The 19,188-nt window shown below is 39.1% G+C and overlaps 1 protein-coding gene across 2 annotated transcripts; it reads right to left on the reverse strand.

Moving 5' to 3' along the window:
* Window positions 1-7,579: 7,579 nt before the first annotated feature.
* Window positions 7,580-17,259, reverse strand: scn3b (sodium channel, voltage-gated, type III, beta). 2 transcript variants are annotated; one of them, XM_028573784.1, is made up of 6 exons: window positions 16,521-17,259; window positions 14,758-14,936; window positions 14,426-14,654; window positions 11,114-11,252; window positions 8,983-9,066; window positions 7,580-8,450 (listed from the first exon to the last, which is right to left on the reverse strand). In XM_028573784.1, the coding sequence occupies exons 1-5, from the start codon at window positions 16,579-16,581 to the stop codon at window positions 9,003-9,005; spliced, it is 672 nt and encodes a 223-aa protein (XP_028429585.1). In that variant the 5' UTR covers window positions 16,582-17,259; the 3' UTR covers window positions 7,580-8,450; window positions 8,983-9,002. The 2 variants fall into 2 exon arrangements, with proteins under 2 accessions (XP_028429585.1, XP_028429586.1); XM_028573785.1 differs by lacking the exon at window positions 8,983-9,066.
* Between the last annotated feature and the right edge of the window lie 1,929 nt (window positions 17,260-19,188).

Consider the following 19,188-nt stretch of genomic DNA (forward strand, 5'->3'; position numbering starts at 1 on the left):
CACCCTCAATTAAGGCAACCATTTTGTTTGAAAAAAATGCCAGAAACCGAAATACAACTAAAATCCCTGGAAAACTAATTTGTCTTAAGTGCCTTGTTTCTACTGCATGCTCTTATTCTCTCTCTCTCTCTCTCTCTCTCTCTCTCTCTCTCTCTCTCTCTCTCTCTCTCTCTTTCTCTCTCTCTTGAACAGAGCAAATGAGACTCAAAACTAATGTTGCTATGTGTCCCATTAGTCCTAACTTAAGGCCGTTGATTTAATAATTTAAAGTTGCCTCTGAGATTTAATTATGTTTGTATTTCTTCTCACCAACTCTTATAGGAAGTAGTAGTAGTTACACAGGCTTCGCTTTCATGTCATCCATTCAAATTGTCCGTTTTGGTGTTTCATTCAGACTTGCCAGTTCACAGGTTAATTGGTTCTGGACAGCTGCTGAGAAGCAATTTGTTTACTATTATCGCAAATGCCTCGCCTCAGTCAAGCTCTATTCTAGTATTCAATCATTTCCTTCTTTGCCGGTTTCCACAGTTGCACAACACGTAACCCGATCCAATTCAAGCTAGATCAAATTCCCTTGGTTAAGTGATTTTTTATGGTGCAGTGTAGGTCAAATTCACTAGGGGAAGTGAATTTGATCAACACTGCTGAGAAGTGCAACATGAAGGGGCTGTTAGAGAAAGGCAAAGAATAGGAATAGGTGTGTTGGGACGAGAGACTGCAGTAATGATGCTGTCTGTTGTCTTCTTCTCTCTACTTCGCCTAGTCTTTAATATTGTCTTATACATGTACATTCTACTTTCTTTTTAGCCTCATAATTATTGGTGTTAGGATCCTTTCCTCTCCATCCCTTGGAGTGGATTGCAATGAAATGTTGTTCAGAGATTCATGATCCCCAGAGGTTCAATCCTACAGACTTTGGTGATTCCCTGACTTTTTATTTGGCACCACGGGTTTTAATTTACTGCATCCAATACAAAATCTCAACATCTACTGGCTGGTTTGTCACAAAAGTTTGTACAGACATTTATGGTTCCCAGATGAGGAATCTTAATGACTTCTAAATGTTACTCTGGTGCCACCATGAGTTGATGAGTTGACTTTTGTTTTGATTGAAAGGTCTTGAGAACTAATGTGTTGCCATGGAATTTATATTGATGTTCCCCTCAGGGTGAATAGTAATAACTTTGGTCATCGCTGATTTTTTATTTAGCTGCATCATCAGGTCAAAATTAAACGTTAGCCAGTATTATGTATTATGGCCCAAACGAGGATCAGCCGTACTTCATTGTTAATTAGAAAATGTTAAGATGGTTAACATGGAAAGCATTTTACCTGATAAATGCTAGCATGTAAGCCTTGTCATTGTGAGCATGTTAGCATGCTGATGTTAGCATTCAGCTCTAAGCACCCATGTGCCTAAGTACTGTACAGCCTCACAGAGCCACTAGCATGGCTGTAGACTCTAAGTCATGTTGTGTTTTGATAGGTGATATCTAATTGTGGACATCCAAATGTGGTCATTTCAAAATATAATTCACAAAATGATCTTCATGATCTGAGGTTTGGATCATGGAACCTGGAGAAAAAGATACAGCACAGTGTAGTAAACAATGAACTTCTTGAATTTTAAAATTCACAATTTACATTGTAGACAACTCCATTCCCTGGCCATCAAACACCAAAATATCCTATTATTATACTGTACAATGCAGCCCCATTTGATGCCAAGTGATTTATTTTGTTTTAGATGTTGTCTCCACACAAGATGACGATGGACCTTTGCTTCAACATTCCCCTCTTCCTACTGATAACTTCCTGCATCTCAGTAACAGATTGTCCTGTTTCCAGGCCTGACTGTGTCAAGGCAGATAAGGTCAGCTGTTCCCACTGGTAGTCAACTGCTGCAAGGTTGTGAAAGGAAGTCTCCAATAAGGGGCTATGCTGTGTGGTTTTGCTATTGATCCTGTATTCATTAGCTGCTGCTTCAAATTATTAGTTAAGTCACAGAGGTTGCTCACATTCATCCCTGCCAGATAAGCTTGAAGGCTTAATCAAACTACAGGCCATGCTGTGAATTATGTAAATAATACTAACGTAAGAAAAATTCTAAATAATCCGCCATTTTAAAGAGGTAATAGCTGTGGATAAAACATGCACCGTGTGTTAATTGGTCTCAGAGGATTTGTGGAAAGGAGCTTTGACTTGAGTACCTTTACAGATTTGGGATTTATTGTTGAAATAAGGGTCTCCCACCTTGCAGGAGATAACAGCAGAGAAGAGCAGCTGTTATTTGCCACTGCCGATCTATAACTTTGTCTTCCACAGATTGAACCTGCTGGCATCAGAGGGAATTTAAGAAATTAATAACTTAGTTTTGATCCCCAGCAATAAGTCTCTGTTTGTGAGCCACGACTTATCATTCCTAATGATTGCCCTTGATTGAGGCATGCATGTGAACATACTTGGGTGAAGAGTGTGCATTTATAACCATGTTTCTACATTTATCAGGCAAAGTGGGGCTCTCTCTAACTACTAGTGAAACATATCAGCCAACTGCTGCCTTGGCTGCTGCACAAAAGTAATAAAGCACCAAGCTTGCCAGAGGTCTGGCAATGTTTTAAAATCTTCTCCTTTCCCCATGATCAACTTTTCACATAACAGCACAATTAGAAATGTTTGTTAACGTACAGTGTTAATTTCCCCCTCCCCCACTTTTGTCTAATGAGGTTTGGCAATGTTTCATTGTCTGTATCTATTCTCCCTGGAAACAATGTTGCAGTAGCACCACACAGTAAATTTTCATCTAGTCAACCGACCAGTTTTGATTGATTAGATAAAACCCCGTATTTCAGGCACAGTTACCTTTGAATTCAGCCAGCCTGCGTTGTAATGTTCTGCTTTGTGTCATTTTGTGTGCAGCGCCTCAGGTGTGGCTGAACACACAGCCATGATTTAGCACTTCTCTGGCAGCCAGGTGTTCATTTCACTAACAATAGAGCTGCGACGTCACTGTGCAACGGGCCAGCTCCATCCTCTCATCACAAATTAGAAAGCAGGGCCCAGTCACTGCCTCGCTTCCGAGTCTGACTTGTAAATGGTCTTTTTATTTAAGGCAACCCTTTTGTCTCGCTAATCAAAGATGCCTCTTGTTTGAAATGCGGGTGAATGAAATGGAGGATGGGATGATGGATAGGAGAGATGGACTGGAGAGAGGAAAGGTGAAGGTATACGGTAAAAGGGTTGCAGTTTAATTCATGGATTCCGTTTTAATTAGGCCTTTTAAACAGATGGGGTTTTACAGTAGATATGTTTTTTTTTTGTTTTTTTGCAGTATCAGCCCTGAGTGGCAATGACAAAGACAATGCAAAGGCTGGAGTTCAGTGATTTATTTATTCACTACAGATAAAGGAAACATCCCATATCGGCGGCAATATTTGAGAAAACATTTGAGAAAATAAACACCTGTGTTCTCTAATGCTCACAGTAGGTGAGCAGAAGTATGATCCACATATATAAAATGACGGTGATGACACTGTGGCTGACAGTAACAGTCTTCCATATGGTTTAGTGTTGATTCTACATCAACTTACAGGTCTGCTGCATCTGTTGCTGCATCTGAGGTTGCATTTGATTTAAACAAAAGATCATATAAACCAAACTCGCTTTGTGGCTATCAGAAATAAACAAATACCAGATTAGAAAAGACATGACAGGTTTGAGGAAATTGCTCACCCATCTGTGTGGAATGGTAAGAAAAAACTAAATGAGATATGTGCACAATATAAAATATTGTGCGAAACTAAAATACAAAACAGACCAATTCTGTTAAAAAAATAGCTTTGATAGATTACATGACAGTAAATGAATATTCCTGAGAATCTAGGCTTCTCATTCAGTAGTCAGGAGATGATCTCTATTTGTCAAACACATCTACCTCTTTGCTCTCCTTTATGCCAATGATACATCAGGGGGATGATAACAACTCTGAAACAGCAAGGTTGCTATAATTATACAGACAGGAATAATTCACAGTCTATACATTGTCCTCAGACAGATAATGCTAAATTTCAGCATAAATGTTCTCCAGAGGTGCTTCAAAGTTGTCCAGGTGCAATTTAACAGCTGACAAAGACACAATAAACACTTGAGTGTTCTGTTTCCCTAATAAACATTGACTTTGAAGAATGTATGAGTCAGAGGGGAAAGGTAAATCTCTAATCAAATATTGACTAAATAATAGTGTGCTGTTGCCAATTAGAATCACAGCTGTGCATTAGTAGGACTGTGCTGACAGTGCATCTTGTTCAAAAGCAAAAATTGTGATTCTTAGAGAGCTTTGGCTAGAGACTTATCCCTGCATGACCTTAGCAGTAGTTTGACATTTTATTTGCACTAAAACACAAATATGAGCCTCTTTTTAGTCTTTTACTTTCTTTCAGATGGTTTATAAGGTTATAAATCCAAGGAATAGTTTGATAATTTGGGAACTGCGCTTTCTTGAGTTAGATAAGAAGATTGATTCCACTCTCATGCTTGTTTAGTAATGTGAAGCTAAAGACAGGAGCTTAGCTTAGCATAAAGGCTGAAATCAGCGGGAAACAGCTAGCCTGGCTCTGTCCGAAGTTAACAAAATTTGTCTACCAGCATTTGTAGTTCACAAATTAACACATTATATCTTGATTTTATGTTAACTTTGGACAGCACCGAGCTAGCTGTTTCCCCCTGTTCAGTCTTTATTCTAAGTTAAATGAGCTAACTGGCTGCTGGTTCTAGCCTTATATTTACCAGACAACCAATGAGAGTGGTATCTGTTCTCATCTAGGCAAGAAAGCAGAAAGGTGTGTTTCTCGAAATGTGAAACTATTTCTTTAAATGTGACGTTAAACATTACATTTCATGTTTGTTTGTTAGATGTAAAAATCCTATTTAGACAATTATGTTTAATGTGGTGTATCTGTAGACATATTTATCCTTAACCAACATTGTGTGAACACTGTGCAATGATCTGTTACCATTTTAAATTGGGTTACCTTTCAAATAAGCCATATTATTTTCTCTAGCACATCATTTGTTTTCAGAAGGTGAGTCTAATTATTACTGATTTATTATCAACCCAGCCTGGTAAAAAAAACAAAAAAAAAACGGTTGGCTTTAACTCTCTCTTTGGTCCAAATCCCTGAATTCCAGTTTAATTAATGTCTACTAAATTAGAGATTGTTTGCAATCCAAAAATGTCTCTCATCTCTCCTTGGCTGGAAGTCTATAATCAAGCTGTAACTTGGACATTCTACAAATTAATTAATAAGGTGTGGGCTTTTTTGTGGCCAACATCCCTGCCCTGTCTAGAAGTATACAGCATGAAATGTGAAGATTCAGAATTATGAGTGGGCTGCCCATGGTTATCTCAAAAGCTTCCTTGGAAGAAATTATTTAGTTTCTGTGCCTCCATTTGAAATGTGTGCATTCGTCTATGAGTTAAAAGAAATGTAAATCAGCAGGCAGGATAATTACTGTGGAAACACCTTTTTAGCTCCAACTTGGTCTGGTACAATGCTTTGAAAATTCTGTGTAAAATAAAGTGGTGCCACACAGAGGGTGGACCCCTGAGGAGGAGAGGGGAGGAGAAGATAATGAGGGAAAAGCAGGTTTCATGGTTATCCTAGTTAGAAAGCGGAAAACCAAAGCATAATAATTACTCACTTTGTATTTTATCAATATGTTCCAATCAATCATAACTCTTTAATGTTTAAACAGATAGGTGATAGGACTCCGCTCTAGCAAAGTGACTATTGATCAGCAACAATCAATAACCTGTGTTTCTGGGTGACTGCAATGTCTGGCAGCATAGACATGCTGCATCATCACTGCTCAGGCCACAGCCAAAAGTCTCTGATCAACCCACCGTCCAAACAGATAATCAATAAATAAAATCAGTATTTATTGTAAAAAAAAATATCTGCATCATCAGCAACTTGCAAATCAAAAATCACTCTCCTCATCAAACAAATGTCCAACAGCATGGTTTTTCTGCCTGATACTTGCTTGACAGGGAACTATCTTCTTCTTTCTTCATTCTTAAGTTGTCTTTGATTTCATGTCAACGTTTAATGACATACTACGCTTTACACTAGGGGGAGACAAATACCTTCATAGATGGACAAGCATTGTTTACTGCAGATTACATGAATTATGATTTAAAGTCATATTTTATGATGGTGGAATAACAAATTGCTGCAATTCTTGGAGTCATTCTCAGGCAAAAAGTGAGAAAGTGCGGCCTACATGTTTAAAAAAAAAAGAAGCAGTGTTGTACTGTATGTGAAGACTACTTTGTCATTGGGATACTGAGCTACTAAATCAACACGTTATGTGATTAACTAATCATAAGCAAAGAAAATTAGCTGCAAATTAAGAGTGTTTATAGTCACGGCTAATCCACGTTTTTGGTGTGATGTACCAGAGAACAGAGGAAGTTTGGGGGCCTGGTAGTTATATTGAAACGTATATAAGAAGAATGTGGGCCATATTACTGGGTTGTATCCTGAGGGAGGCACATTGTAACAATAGACACAAGGAGAGACACAAAGAGGAAAGGAGAAGATAGAGAGAGAGAGCGAAAGAGAGAGAGAGAGAGAGAGAGAGAGAGAGAGAGAGAGAGAGAGAGAGGGGGGGAGGGTTATAGAATTGCACTTTTCACAATGCATCTCAAAGCCATAATGCCATATTGTTGCAGAGTTTATGGGATGTGTCGCACAATCAATAACCAATCTATGTGAACTTGATGGATGGATAAAAGTTCATTTGTTACATAACCGATTTGCCGTTCAGACAATATACCTGACGTTGGTAGGTTTGTGGATGGATTTGTTCTGTCTATCAAGCCTCTTGTGGCAAAGCATGCTGGGTGACTGGTGGCTTCTTTATACATTTTGTGCATAGTAAGTAATAAACCACTCTACTTCTTTATGGCCGTGCATAAATGAATTTGTCTCAACTATCGCAGGGTAATATCTTTCCCAGGCAATCTGCCTTGCCACAGGCATGCCTGGGTTGCTATAACAACAGCTGCTGCTATATCTGTCACTGCATTGGGTCACGGCTAGCTAAAAGAGCAATGTACATCACATCTCTCCATAACTGCAAGTCTTTTCCCCTTTCCCTCTTCTTGCCTTCACTTTTTGCAGTCTTTTTTTTTTGTCTTCCATGTTTCTGGCCTGCTTATCTGGACCAGCCCTGCTCTCACTGAATAAAACTCTCTGCTACACAGCACTGTAGCTCAGCTCTGCATTTAAATTACACAGAGTTTAATTCAAGTAGAAACATATTGAAAGTCTTTTTGTTTAGCTGGTTTTCCTTTCAACAGCACCACAGTCCCAGACGATAAGGAGAGCATAAGATGGAAACAGCTGAGAATCAATACTGCATTTTCCTTTTAACATCTTGTGGACTCATTTAATTGTGCAGTTTCAATGGAATCTGCACTTACAATTACACAGAAGTGAGAATGTTTCAGTAAACAGAGGAGCTTCAACACAGACTGTGGAATGCATTACATTTATTAGTTCAAAACCAGCTCACACACATTTAGTCTCAATAGCAATGCCAGCAACAGTCAAAGCTTAAGAATACATGTTAGAGTAAGTGTAAAACTACTACTGAATGTACTTTAATGTCAGTGCTGAACATGGATTAAAGATTTATACAGAGGAGAGTATTGGAATGAATTAGATGAATTCAGATCAACTCAAATAGAATGACTTAATATAATCTGTTTTTCTACATTTCCATTTCCATTGTGGTTTCACTGATGCTCAAAGCAAAATAGGGAGAAATGCACATCCACGCAGTATAAAAGCTTAGCAATCCATTTTCCTTAAAAAGACATCAGAAAGATATTGGCCAATACAAATAAAACTGTGACCCAAAATCTAACTCTAGTCTATAAAATTGTAATAAAACAAGAAAATGTGTACTACAGAGTCAGTATGTAAGTTATACATGTAAATACCACAGCATTGACAGCAGTCAGACCTTTCATTGGATCTTTTCTGTTTATAGGCTATAAATCACAGAGGCACTACTAACTACTAAGAAATATCTAGTAACTCGATGCACTGGCAGGTCCAAATAGCGCATGTCTGGTATTTATCTGATAATAAGTGCATTGTTATTTAACCTGCTCTATTTGTGAAAGCATTTTATTTCAGATGCCTGGCACGAAGGTAATAAAAAAAAAAGGGAGGACAAGGAGGAGAAACATTGAGCACTTGGACATTTTTGACTGGCTCTTCACATAACACAGTCAATACACAGGGGAGGTCTGTTGGCAGGATTCCCATGGCTGTCTAGGAGTAATGATACCTTCATAGTGGCATAGATGAGGTTGTGGACACTATGCCTGTTTCTGTCACATGACAGATGACTGAAGTCCCACCGTGATTGGTTAATACCTAAAAAAAGAGTAGAGAACATGTTCAGTCTTTTTTAACATGAAATGATTTATATGCTAAATAATCAGTGTCATAACTGCAATATTAAGCGATATACAAATTCAACATAATCTAATTCACATAAACAACTGTGCCCTTTAGGATTATTATAACTCAGGAGCCCTGCTTCATATACATGCAAATGCCATACATTTTAGATTGCTATATTTTACTATCTTCACTATGCAGATCAGTGCCTGAGGGGACCGTGTTTGAATTTCATCTATTTGAAATCGTCATGCTCATACTGAACTGTTGAATGAAATACTGTACACTGAATGAGGAGCGAGAGGAGGACTTGTGATCAGGTGACATTTCCAAAAATGGCAGGAATGAAATCCCTTTTGAAGGGAATGAGCAAGAGGAGACAAAGGAGGTGTTGAAGCAACAGAACTCCACTACAGAGCTGCACAGTTATGAGTAATAAAGGTACAAACAGGGTGATGATGATTTCACTGATGGGATCAGGTTGAGAGAGTCACATGTAAAATACCGTGTCACTGATAACCACTTTTATTCGGTAACAGGAGTGGCTGGGTTGTCTTTCTGCTCAGAGGGAATGGCTAGGTAGTTTGTCCTGCAGACAGATTGGTAGAAAAACAGTGTCTAAGTCCTGGTGGTAGGGCCTTTTTCTACCAACATATACCACAGAATAGTGCTGGTTATGGTTTGAACAGCATTCACTACAGTGGAACATGAATTTCCCTTATTTTGGGACTGTGATGCTTTTGTGTATTCATATTTTCCCCTTATTTTACAACCACAGAGGAAATGGAAGATAAAAACCATCACTGTAATGTGAGCAGTGGGGAGCTATTCTACAGGCTGCACATCAGGAAGACATGACATCCTCATACAGTATTTAACAGCAAACTTTCATATTGTTAAAAACCACAATACCTTCGACAAATTCAATAGAGCTGTACAGAAACTGTGTAGATAAAGCAAAATCCATAAAAGTAAAAGAGTTTTGTGACTCTCTCAGCACATTTCAAACATAGCCTCATTTTGTATCTCTTCAACAGATTATCACTTTTGCTGCTGTGTTCCATATTTTCCCTCCGTAACATGACTAATATGATAGGAGGCACTAATGCATCACAAAATGTAACCTCAAAATGTTCTAGCTGTGGTACATATCCATTAGGACAACCATCAAATAGCCTCTTTGAGTGGGTGTAGCTTCTCACTGTGGGATGTGTTGTCGGGCTGTGAGGCGGCCACAACCCATTAACTCTTTCAGCTGCAGGAACTGATGAAGTTTACAGAGTTACGCACATTCGATCACTTAATGCCTCAATTAATGTGCGCCCCTAATCTGTCCATGGATCAATAAAGTTTACTTAAATGCTGAGGGCTCATTCTACTTGTCGACAGCCCCCTCATGGCTTAAATGTTACAAATAACTGTACATTACCTTCCATGGCCGTTATTAACTGATTTAAAAATTACCTAATTGACTTTATAAGGGCTTTACTTCAGTTTTCAAATAACACAAAATGCAGAAATACATATGTTATGGTGCTTGCTAAGGTCTAATCATGTTTTATCCACAAAACTGCAGTTAATTAACATGTTTTTGGGAAAGTGCACAACACACAATCCATGACAAAGACATATGACAAAGAAAAGTAGCACATCTTTTCATCATCTCAACATTTGGGCAGCTGGACCCAGCACATTTGCATACATGGAGCTTCCCTATTCTTCCCAGAATAAACAACAAATGACACAGTTCTTCCCAGTAAACTTTGTAATAAATTAGAAGAAGTAGTAAAATAAAGTGTTACATTACATTGTGTTTCTATTATGTTGTGCACACCCTCAGTATATTTACTCTTTGGGGCTCTATGCATCAATGCAGGAGTCAGGATTAATTATCTGCAAACCACAATAACTGGATCAGCACATGTGTGCTGTGTTATCTGTGATTGTTCTGTCTGGGACATAAATTGCCTGTTCAAATGTTGTCAACCTGGATCGACTGGCCTCATCAACACCATGGCAATCCAGTGGGAGCTGACTATACAGGCGCTTTCGGGTCTTTGTCGGTGCTGACAAGGTGACGAATAAAGTGGGTTTTTGATGGAGCTGCAAATCCACCGCTGATGTTAAAAAGGTTGTTTTGAAAAAAGAGCAGTCAGCAGTGTTTGGAATTATTCAGGCCTGTCAGGTAGTCTAAGGGAAAAGACAGATTACTGTTGCAACAGGGTTACAAACTGATGTACTGTAGACTCAATTAACTCTCTGTCTGTCAGTCTGTTTGTCTGTCTGACTCTTTCCCTTCCTCTCTGTCCTGCACTCTCTGCCTCCAGATTGCCTCCTAAATCTATCTTTCCAATATGTTTCTAAATTATTATTATGTAATAACCAGACATCCAGGCGTGCACAGGTAACACTTTTTTGTCACACACTGTCTTGGTGACTCATAATATGAACTCACTCCCTTGCTTTGTTGTGGGTCATAGAAAAGAGAAAGTTAGTACAGATATGTATCTGGACATTTTGCAAAAGGTTTGTTTTCAGGACACACAGTGTTTCAATTTGCTGCTTTCAGCCACACCCTGACACACACTTACAGTAAGTGTGTTTTCATCCATTATTTGTGTCTGTGTGAGACTCACGCGGTGTCCTGTGCCTGCTCATCAGACTTGGAGATCTTCCTGTAGCAGTAGATCATCTCTACCAGCAGCCAGAAGGTCAAGCACACCAGCAACACATACATCATGATCTCTGAGTAGAGCGCTGCGACATCTCCAGTGGCTGTGGAGCCCAAACAATAGCACCGAAAATGTATTATTCAGTATGCACCCTTCCTATGGATGTCCTTGTGTTGAATAAAGCAGTAAAGATGTGTTTATTCACTGATTAAAGGAAGTGCTAAGCTTGTTCATGTATGTGCAACACTGCTGACCCACAATCAACGGTCAGTTATAATAGAGAAGGCAATATTTCTATGGTTCAACTCAATATGTGCAATAGTTATTGCTATGCATCTGAACTGTAAGCAAAGCAAGGTTGTGTTTTCTGGTGAGCATCCTGTTTGAAAATACACTTCAAAACCATGTTGGGTAACACTTGACTTAAAGGTATCAACAAGGCATGACACTGTCATGAACACATGACACTGTCATGACACAGTCATGACACATGAAACCTAACCCTAACCATAACCCGAACCATAACTTGTGATGACAAAAACCGAATGACCCTTACTAAAAGAAGCGTTGTCATAAATGTTTACGACTTGTCTATAATGTTTATGACCCGTTCATGACAGTGTCATGTCACTTTTATGTAGATACCTTGAAGTGAAGTGTAACCCCATGTTGCATACAGAACATTATGACCATACCTGTAGTACAATGACAATAAAGCCTATATAAACATAAAGGTGCCCTGTGGAGCTTTTTTGTAAACCGTGTTTCTTACCAAAATACATTGTGTGTATCCTTAAGGTCTAACAGATGGGTTGTGTTTATTTCAGTCCTCAAAAAACATTTGCAGAGCCATTTTTTTTTTACATATTTGAAATTGTGCATTATTTACATCCATGTTTGCTTGTAAGCGTTCTTCTTTACTGCTGTTGTTGCTGCATTGCTTCAGTTGTTGGTGCCACCAACAACTGTCGGTCAGTAGAATGGCGTAGAATGACCTGCGTGCACGATACAAAACTCGTAAATATATTGCTCCATTGTGCTGCTCGTTGTCAAAAACTCCACAGGGTACCTTTATGTATAAAATAAGACGCATAATAAGTCACAGTGTTCTCAGGGCTTACACGCCTCATATTTTAGGTCATATTTTGGTTTTATGTATACAAATGCAAGACTAATTATATTATAATTCATTAAGTTATATCATATTTTATTTTTGGGGATAGGTTCACATTATTCCAAGTCTGTCTTAGAACAATACATTGAAATAGTGCTTTCAGTGTAAGTGATGGGGGAAAAAAATCCCAACAGTGGGGGTCAGTTCATCAGATGAAGCGTGTATCGGACAATGTTTGTGTTTTCACCGAGCTGTGGCAGAAGAAAAGCAACAAAAAGAGGGAATTTCGCACTAAAAATACTGTAAGTTTGGGAAAAGCCTGAAGCTTTGTTTTAACATGATTAACATTTCTACCTTATTTTTGCAGACAGAGGACTGTGGATTTTTTCCATCAAACGCATTAGAAAGAGATATTTTAATTGGCCGGTATGAGAAGGAAGAATGATTACAGCAAGCAAAAACAGTTTTAATGTACATATGTGCACCTGACTTGAAAAAAATGTGAACCTATCCTTTATTATCTTTCATTTCAGGATCATGATGAGACACTGCGAACCACTGCGCCAGTGAGTGTGCACCAAATTCCATAGAGCCTGCTGACCACACAGTTGACAGCTTTAACTGATTTGATTCTGCAGTCTCTGCAAATAGTGGCTATTAGTGTTATATAATCCCTTAGATGGAAAATCACGGATACGTTTGCCATGAGCTAATCCATTTTTACTACTATGGACATCATTACTGTAACCCGATTCCCTAGCTGTAATATACAGTTCACTGGCTGACAGCTTTGTGAAATTTGGGTCCACGTGTATGAAATATGACGGAGAGGCTTTTGAATATGTATAAAAGATCAAACTGTAGTATATTTTGGAATGTTGCACTTCGGAGGATCAACACATCCATTTTTCACTCTTTCCAGGTACAAATCAAACACTGGGATCGAAATAGTGTGGCCTATCTTTAAATGCCTCTGATAGTGAACTATATACCACGTGCAAGCAGATATAAACAATTTAAAGTTGAAGAATAAAAAAAAAAATTTCAAAATATACATATTGTATTGTATCAATCGATCAAGGTGGAAAATGACACATTCAGCAAGCCAAGCATTCGGGAAGCAGAATACATTACCCGTTATTAAAGATTGCAAAGTAGTTGGTTTGAATTAACCCCTTCACTGACAACAGAAGAAGGCTTTGATGAACAATAAAAGCAGACAAAACAGGACACTTAATTATTCCTCTAAGTACAGTCGCAACAAAGGGGAGAGAAGGAAAATGGTGTTGTTAGTGGCAGAGTGCCCTCACACTAATGCATCACTTAGTGAAAACAATGAGTTGAAAATATATAATAAAATGCAAAACCCACTTAAAGCGGCCAAATAAACACTTTATGCAACATTGAGGGAGGGGCATGTAAAACACAAAAAGAACACTCAGTACTCAGAAGTCAACACTGCACAGACTTGTGTTTCTACCAGGAGGGATTGTCAACGCCTGAGTTGAACCTCTCCAGCCTAAATTGTGTGCAACTGTATCATCATCACATTTTAGCTGGACCATTCAGTGTTAGAATGTGCAAAACTGCAGTGAAATGATCAGTTATGCTGTCTGGCATCTGCTAAACAAACCTTTATTTATTTTATCTCAGTTCTGAGAATATTGGTTAATATAAATCAGTTCTGCTGATATTGTACAGTACAACCACCCCTGTTGATACACAGCTTGACCAGTACTGATGTTATGAGAGCTTATCATGAATAATATATTTTCTCTGGGGCTGTAAAAGTGTTTCTTGCATTTTTAAATGTTGAAATAAAACAAATTTGAGATGCAATTGATTATATAGATTTGGAAAAAAGCTTTAAAAAAACAGATTTGAGTTGTAGATCTCTTGGGACCGATGTGTATTTTTCATAACCTCACAGTGGCAAGCCACTGACTGAGAAACACTTGAAGGCAAACACAAGTCTGAGGTCTGAATAACCTCATGTGTAGCTCTGGAATAACCCAGCTAAACCAATTTTTCTCAATAGAGAATCATACTGTTGCTGGACTTAACACTGAGCTGCACGGATATGGCAACCAAGCATTTGGCCAAACCTGAGCACAGAGCAGGGCATAATAATATGGAATCAAGTGGGAAACTATTAGCCAAACCTTTCGCTTGCACCTTCAACTTGATGTGCTTGGTGACGGAGACCGAGGGAGTGAAGAAGTCAAACTCAAACTTGCGAAGTACGTGGCACTCATAGACGCCACTGTCATTATAGGTGGCACTCTTAATTTGAATGGAGACATCTTGCAAGTCCTTGCTCCCTTCCCAGGTCAGACGGCCCTTAAATGGTCCACCCGATTCAACTGGATTGTCAACATCATACTTGAATATCTAGGAGAGAGGAAAGACAAGCAGGCATGCATAAAATATATAGTACTACTACGTGTACATATCAGTAAGTCACAACATACACAATAATGTTGCAGCGACCTACATGAATTTTGACAGGTGGTATGTCTTTTTCTTCTTTTGGCATGTAGTACCAATCCACAAATGTCTTTGCTTTGATCTCATCCCTCTTCACACAGGAGATGCAGGTCAACTTCATGGGTTCCCCCAGGACTGCGTCAGTCTCCGACGGGACATCGACACATACTGGCCGGCTCAGGTGGACTGGAGGAGCATGGAAATGTAACATTTATTTCTGCAAGCTAGCCTGATGAAAGATCAGTCAAAATGTCTGAAGTCCCCCTCCACTGTTTTGCTTATTGTTACTTTATGTTTGACCTTCACTGTCCATAATGATGTGCAGAGTTTGACACAAGAGGCTGTTTTCACCTTCATCTGCTGAAGGAAGAAAGTGTATATGTGCTCATCTTAAACAGGAGTTTAAGACTTGTGCTGTAGGTACAAGATGATCACAACTAGTTTAGAAGCTCCTGATCCAGTATGGAACTAGACATACTGGATCTAGTTTGATTTGTACATGATGACTTATAGCTGCATCTTAAAGCACTTTTACTTTGAAATGCTCTTGTATTTACAATGGGCCCGCTGTTTGGTTCAGTGAGTATTGAAAAAGTCTCTCAAAAACTCGAAAGGAAAACTACTGCAGTATATAAGTCTAATGTGGAAGTTTGACACCTTCAGCACACAAACACTGATAATGGACTTTTCATTGAAGTAGGAAACATCATCAGTTTTCCTTTTGAGTTTTTGAGAGAGCTTTTCAATACTTACTGAACCAAACATTGTAAAAACAAGACCATTTCAAAGTAAAAATGTTTAAAGATGCAGCTGTAAGTCATCATGTACAAATCCAATTCAATGACTGTGAGAGCACAACCGTGCACACTACTGTGACAGGCACAGTTTTTAACTGTAGGAATGAAATCATGACCCAGTCTTATTGAAGTCATCAGCTCCTGCACTCTGTGCTTACATTGAATCCAAAGTTGAGCCAGATGCAAAACACAGCATTAAGACACAAATTTGATTCAAGCTCTGTGAGCACTGAAGAGACTTGAGTCACAATACTGATAGCAAATCCAAGATCATCCAGGCCAGTAAGCACTAATGATAGCCTCTGCCAATTAGCATTAGTTGGCAGAAGTAGGAATAAATGGAGGATGCAGGAACTGTTTGTAGTGTAGGAGGACAGTAATGTATTGTGGGAAAGAATCAATGATGAATAAATGGATTACAGGAGATAGAATAATTAGACGAGGGCAGGAAGTGGATGATAGCGTGGAGGGAAAGAATTGAGGGGATTATAAACACAAACATGTTTTTGTGAAGTGAGGCAGTACTCTCAGCAGCTTGCCACATGGATGTATTTGTGTGACTGCTGCTGTGTCGGGTCTTGTGCTCTTACATAATCCAAAGTCCCCCTGGGCAGACAGTGACAACATTGATTCTTTTCTTTTTGAGGGCTCATACAAACACATGAAAATAGGACAGAGAAATAGGGAGACAAAGAGAGAGTAAACTAGAGAAAGGACAAAGAAAAAGGAAAAATGCTCAACCCTGGTGTCCTCTGTTGAATGGATCCATTTATTTCGCTTAAATGCTGACACTGAGCGCTGCTGCACTGTGCAGACATCAGTAAGACTGCTCTGAAAGTGGGTTTTGAATTTCCAGCCGGTTGGAGGGTTCACAAACCATTAACACGGCCCTTGGTTACTCATCTACGCATCTATGTAACATTCACAATCAAACAAGAGATTTGAACATGTTGCACTGTTAGGCTATACTTACCAACAAAAATCAAAAGTAGGCCTACCAAAGTTTGCAGATGAACTCTGGTTTGAGTTACCATATTAAGCTCTTTCTGGAGCTCTTGGTGGACAGTGTCAACTCCAACTGTAAAGTTGTCTTCACACGAGGCCAGGAGTAAGATATCAAGAGATGACTTTAGGACCACGGACAGCGCCTCTCCTCGGCTGATAAGCGCGCAGGTAACTTCCCTCTTTAACGACTGAAAATCCAGACCAAACGATCTGCTCAAAGGCAGGATTTCAAACGAGAAATGGGTATAAAAGAACTGTAGAAACGAGGATGTGAAATCTCTACGCGCTCACTTGAATTTGATTCTTCCAATAACCCCCCCGACTCGCCATTCATCTTCTATCTAGAATGCACTAACTTCATTGTTCACTCCACTGGATGCAACAAACAAGTCCGTGATGTTAGACGGCTTCTCAACAGTCCTGCTGCTGCTGTCACTCAGTCCAGATCCATCCAGAAACACAGAAGAAGAAAAAAGAAAACAAGCGAAGAGGAGGGAACCTGTGGATTCTCAACAGCCGATGTTTGCTGTTGATTTTGGAGTCTTGTTCACACAAACAGCAAAAGCAATGATAACAGTTCCCATATTTCACCCCTCAAAGAATATCGCCATTGATTGTTTGAAGTCTATTTCCTCTATTAGGGATGACTGATGACATTTCCCAGCCGCGGCTCGCTGCCTTTGTTTTTCAGCAGACACTTAGCGCTGGCAGAGCAGAGGCTTTGATACGCATGCGTGAGTCACTCCCACCTTGACCATATTGTTGTCATTTGCGTCGGCCTAACCAACTTATCGCGCACGTCTGTTTGACGGCAGGAGCTAAACAAACAAAACACAGCATGTCATTATATCATATAGGAACCGAATGCTAATCCGTTTTTATTAAAGCTGAAGAAGAACAAGGGGACCAAACTGGCGGTGCCATGTGTTATATAATCGTGTTTAGCAGCTGCTAGCAGAGTTCTTTCATTTTATTCAGGACATTTCATTTGTTACATGAAATGTGCATTTTTCCTACCCAAGCCTTTGCAAGTCTTTGTCCAAAAACGACATAGCACCAGTGTTCAGGGGGAAGTTCAGTGGTAGCCTTGTAGCTAGGTTTACAATAATATGGCTGCAGGTTTACAAAGCCTACATACTGTGCATAATATGCATGCATATCTACACGTATCCACACATACAAGCACAAAATAGTAATATACGTGCAAGGATTCCTACCCTTGATGCAGCAATGAAGCTTATAAAATACTATGTGGGACACAACCCACTAATCAAATTATATTCTATCCTCTGGAGTTTAGCCTGATCTTTTCTGTGATATTCTGTCTATACTTTGGTACAAACTCTTCCATGCTGCACGAATGCACTCCAGCAATAATTGCCTTTCCTTTTCTTCAATCAGTTAAGGGATGAACAATGCTGAATACAAAAGGCAACAAAGAAATATTTCAACAAATTATGTTACAATGAGTCACTGACTGAGCTAGAAAAAGCTTGAAACCTTATTCCTGTCCCTCACGCCAACACAACCTGCCCCAGAAGAGGACTGAAGGAATTGCTGAACAGTGTAATTATATTCCATTTTTGTCCCTCACTGGAAACTGCAATGATTTGACTCTTGTGAAGGCTGTAAGATGTAATGAGGATGCAATAAAATGACCAACTGTGAATCCACAGGGCACATCTTGCTCTTTTTCTTTCTTGGTCTTTCTCTTGTCTTGTGTTTAGATCTGCAGTACATTCAGTGTGAATATCAATATTGATTTTCTAACATATTACTTGTGGAACATCGATGTGATCCATTTCCTGCTCCAATATAGTGTATATGTATTCCTTTCTGTAGGAAAAGAAGTGCTGTTTGGCTATTTTTCTTTACAAAGAAAACATCTTACTGATTATATGGTATTCAGTTTAATCTGTTTGATTTGTTCACAGGAAAGAAAATCAGGAGATGAACCAGTGATACTGCATCCTCAGGCCTGAAAGAGCCACTATAATCTCACTTTAACATCACAGTAGTTAATCTCGCTGTATCTGGAGTAATGAAAGGATTAGTCCCCAGGAGAGAAGGAATAAAGGGTTTGAGAATGTCAGCATTAGACTCTTTCAAAACAACATGTGGGGGGAAAAAAACCTGTACATTTGTTTTGAATTTCATATTTTTTCTATCTATCTGTAAAGATCAAAATCTTTACGGTCCTTAAAGGACATGCTGTGTTAGAGCTGTGAAACGATGAGGACGGTTGACAGAGTGAACCAACAGGTTTTTGCAGTAATGTTTAGTTGTTGGAGCACATTTTAATGTAAAAAGAACAGCAAAGAGGCAGCTGAGTGCACTCTTGTGTTGCTGTCAGCATCAGCAGTAGGCCCGCACTCTGAGGAGCAGACTAAATATGGCAGGCCTGGTTAAACCACATCCTGCAGATAAGGAAACCATAGCAACAGCAATGCAGTACCATGGCGACTACAGGAGGCCTGCTTAGCGACAGACCACAGAGGAAGACAATAGGAAGCCTCAAACCCAGCTCTTTTTTTGTTTTATAGGCATTCAGTGTGTCTGACTTACTTTTAAAAAAAATCTTTGTTAAAGGTATTTCAAAGAAACCGGTGAATACATAATGTGTTTTCACTCAAGTG

Source organism: Perca flavescens, chromosome 3 (assembly GCF_004354835.1).
Source record: "Perca flavescens isolate YP-PL-M2 chromosome 3, PFLA_1.0, whole genome shotgun sequence".
Classification (NCBI taxonomy): domain Eukaryota; kingdom Metazoa; phylum Chordata; class Actinopteri; order Perciformes; family Percidae; genus Perca; species Perca flavescens.

Bases quoted from the DNA above. Each gene is read 5' to 3' on its own strand.
- scn3b (XM_028573784.1), bottom strand. From the start codon at position 16,581: ATGGTAACTCAAACCAGAGTTCATCTGCAAACTTTGGTAGGCCTACTT. The intron at 14,937-16,520 runs GTAAGTATAGCC...ATGCTCCTCCAG, and splicing joins CCTACTTTTGATTTTTGTTG to TCCACCTGAGCCGGCCAGTA. The intron at 11,253-14,425 runs GTTTGGCTAATA...TGGGCTCCACAG, and splicing joins GTTGAAGGTGCAAGCGAAAG to CCACTGGAGATGTCGCAGCG.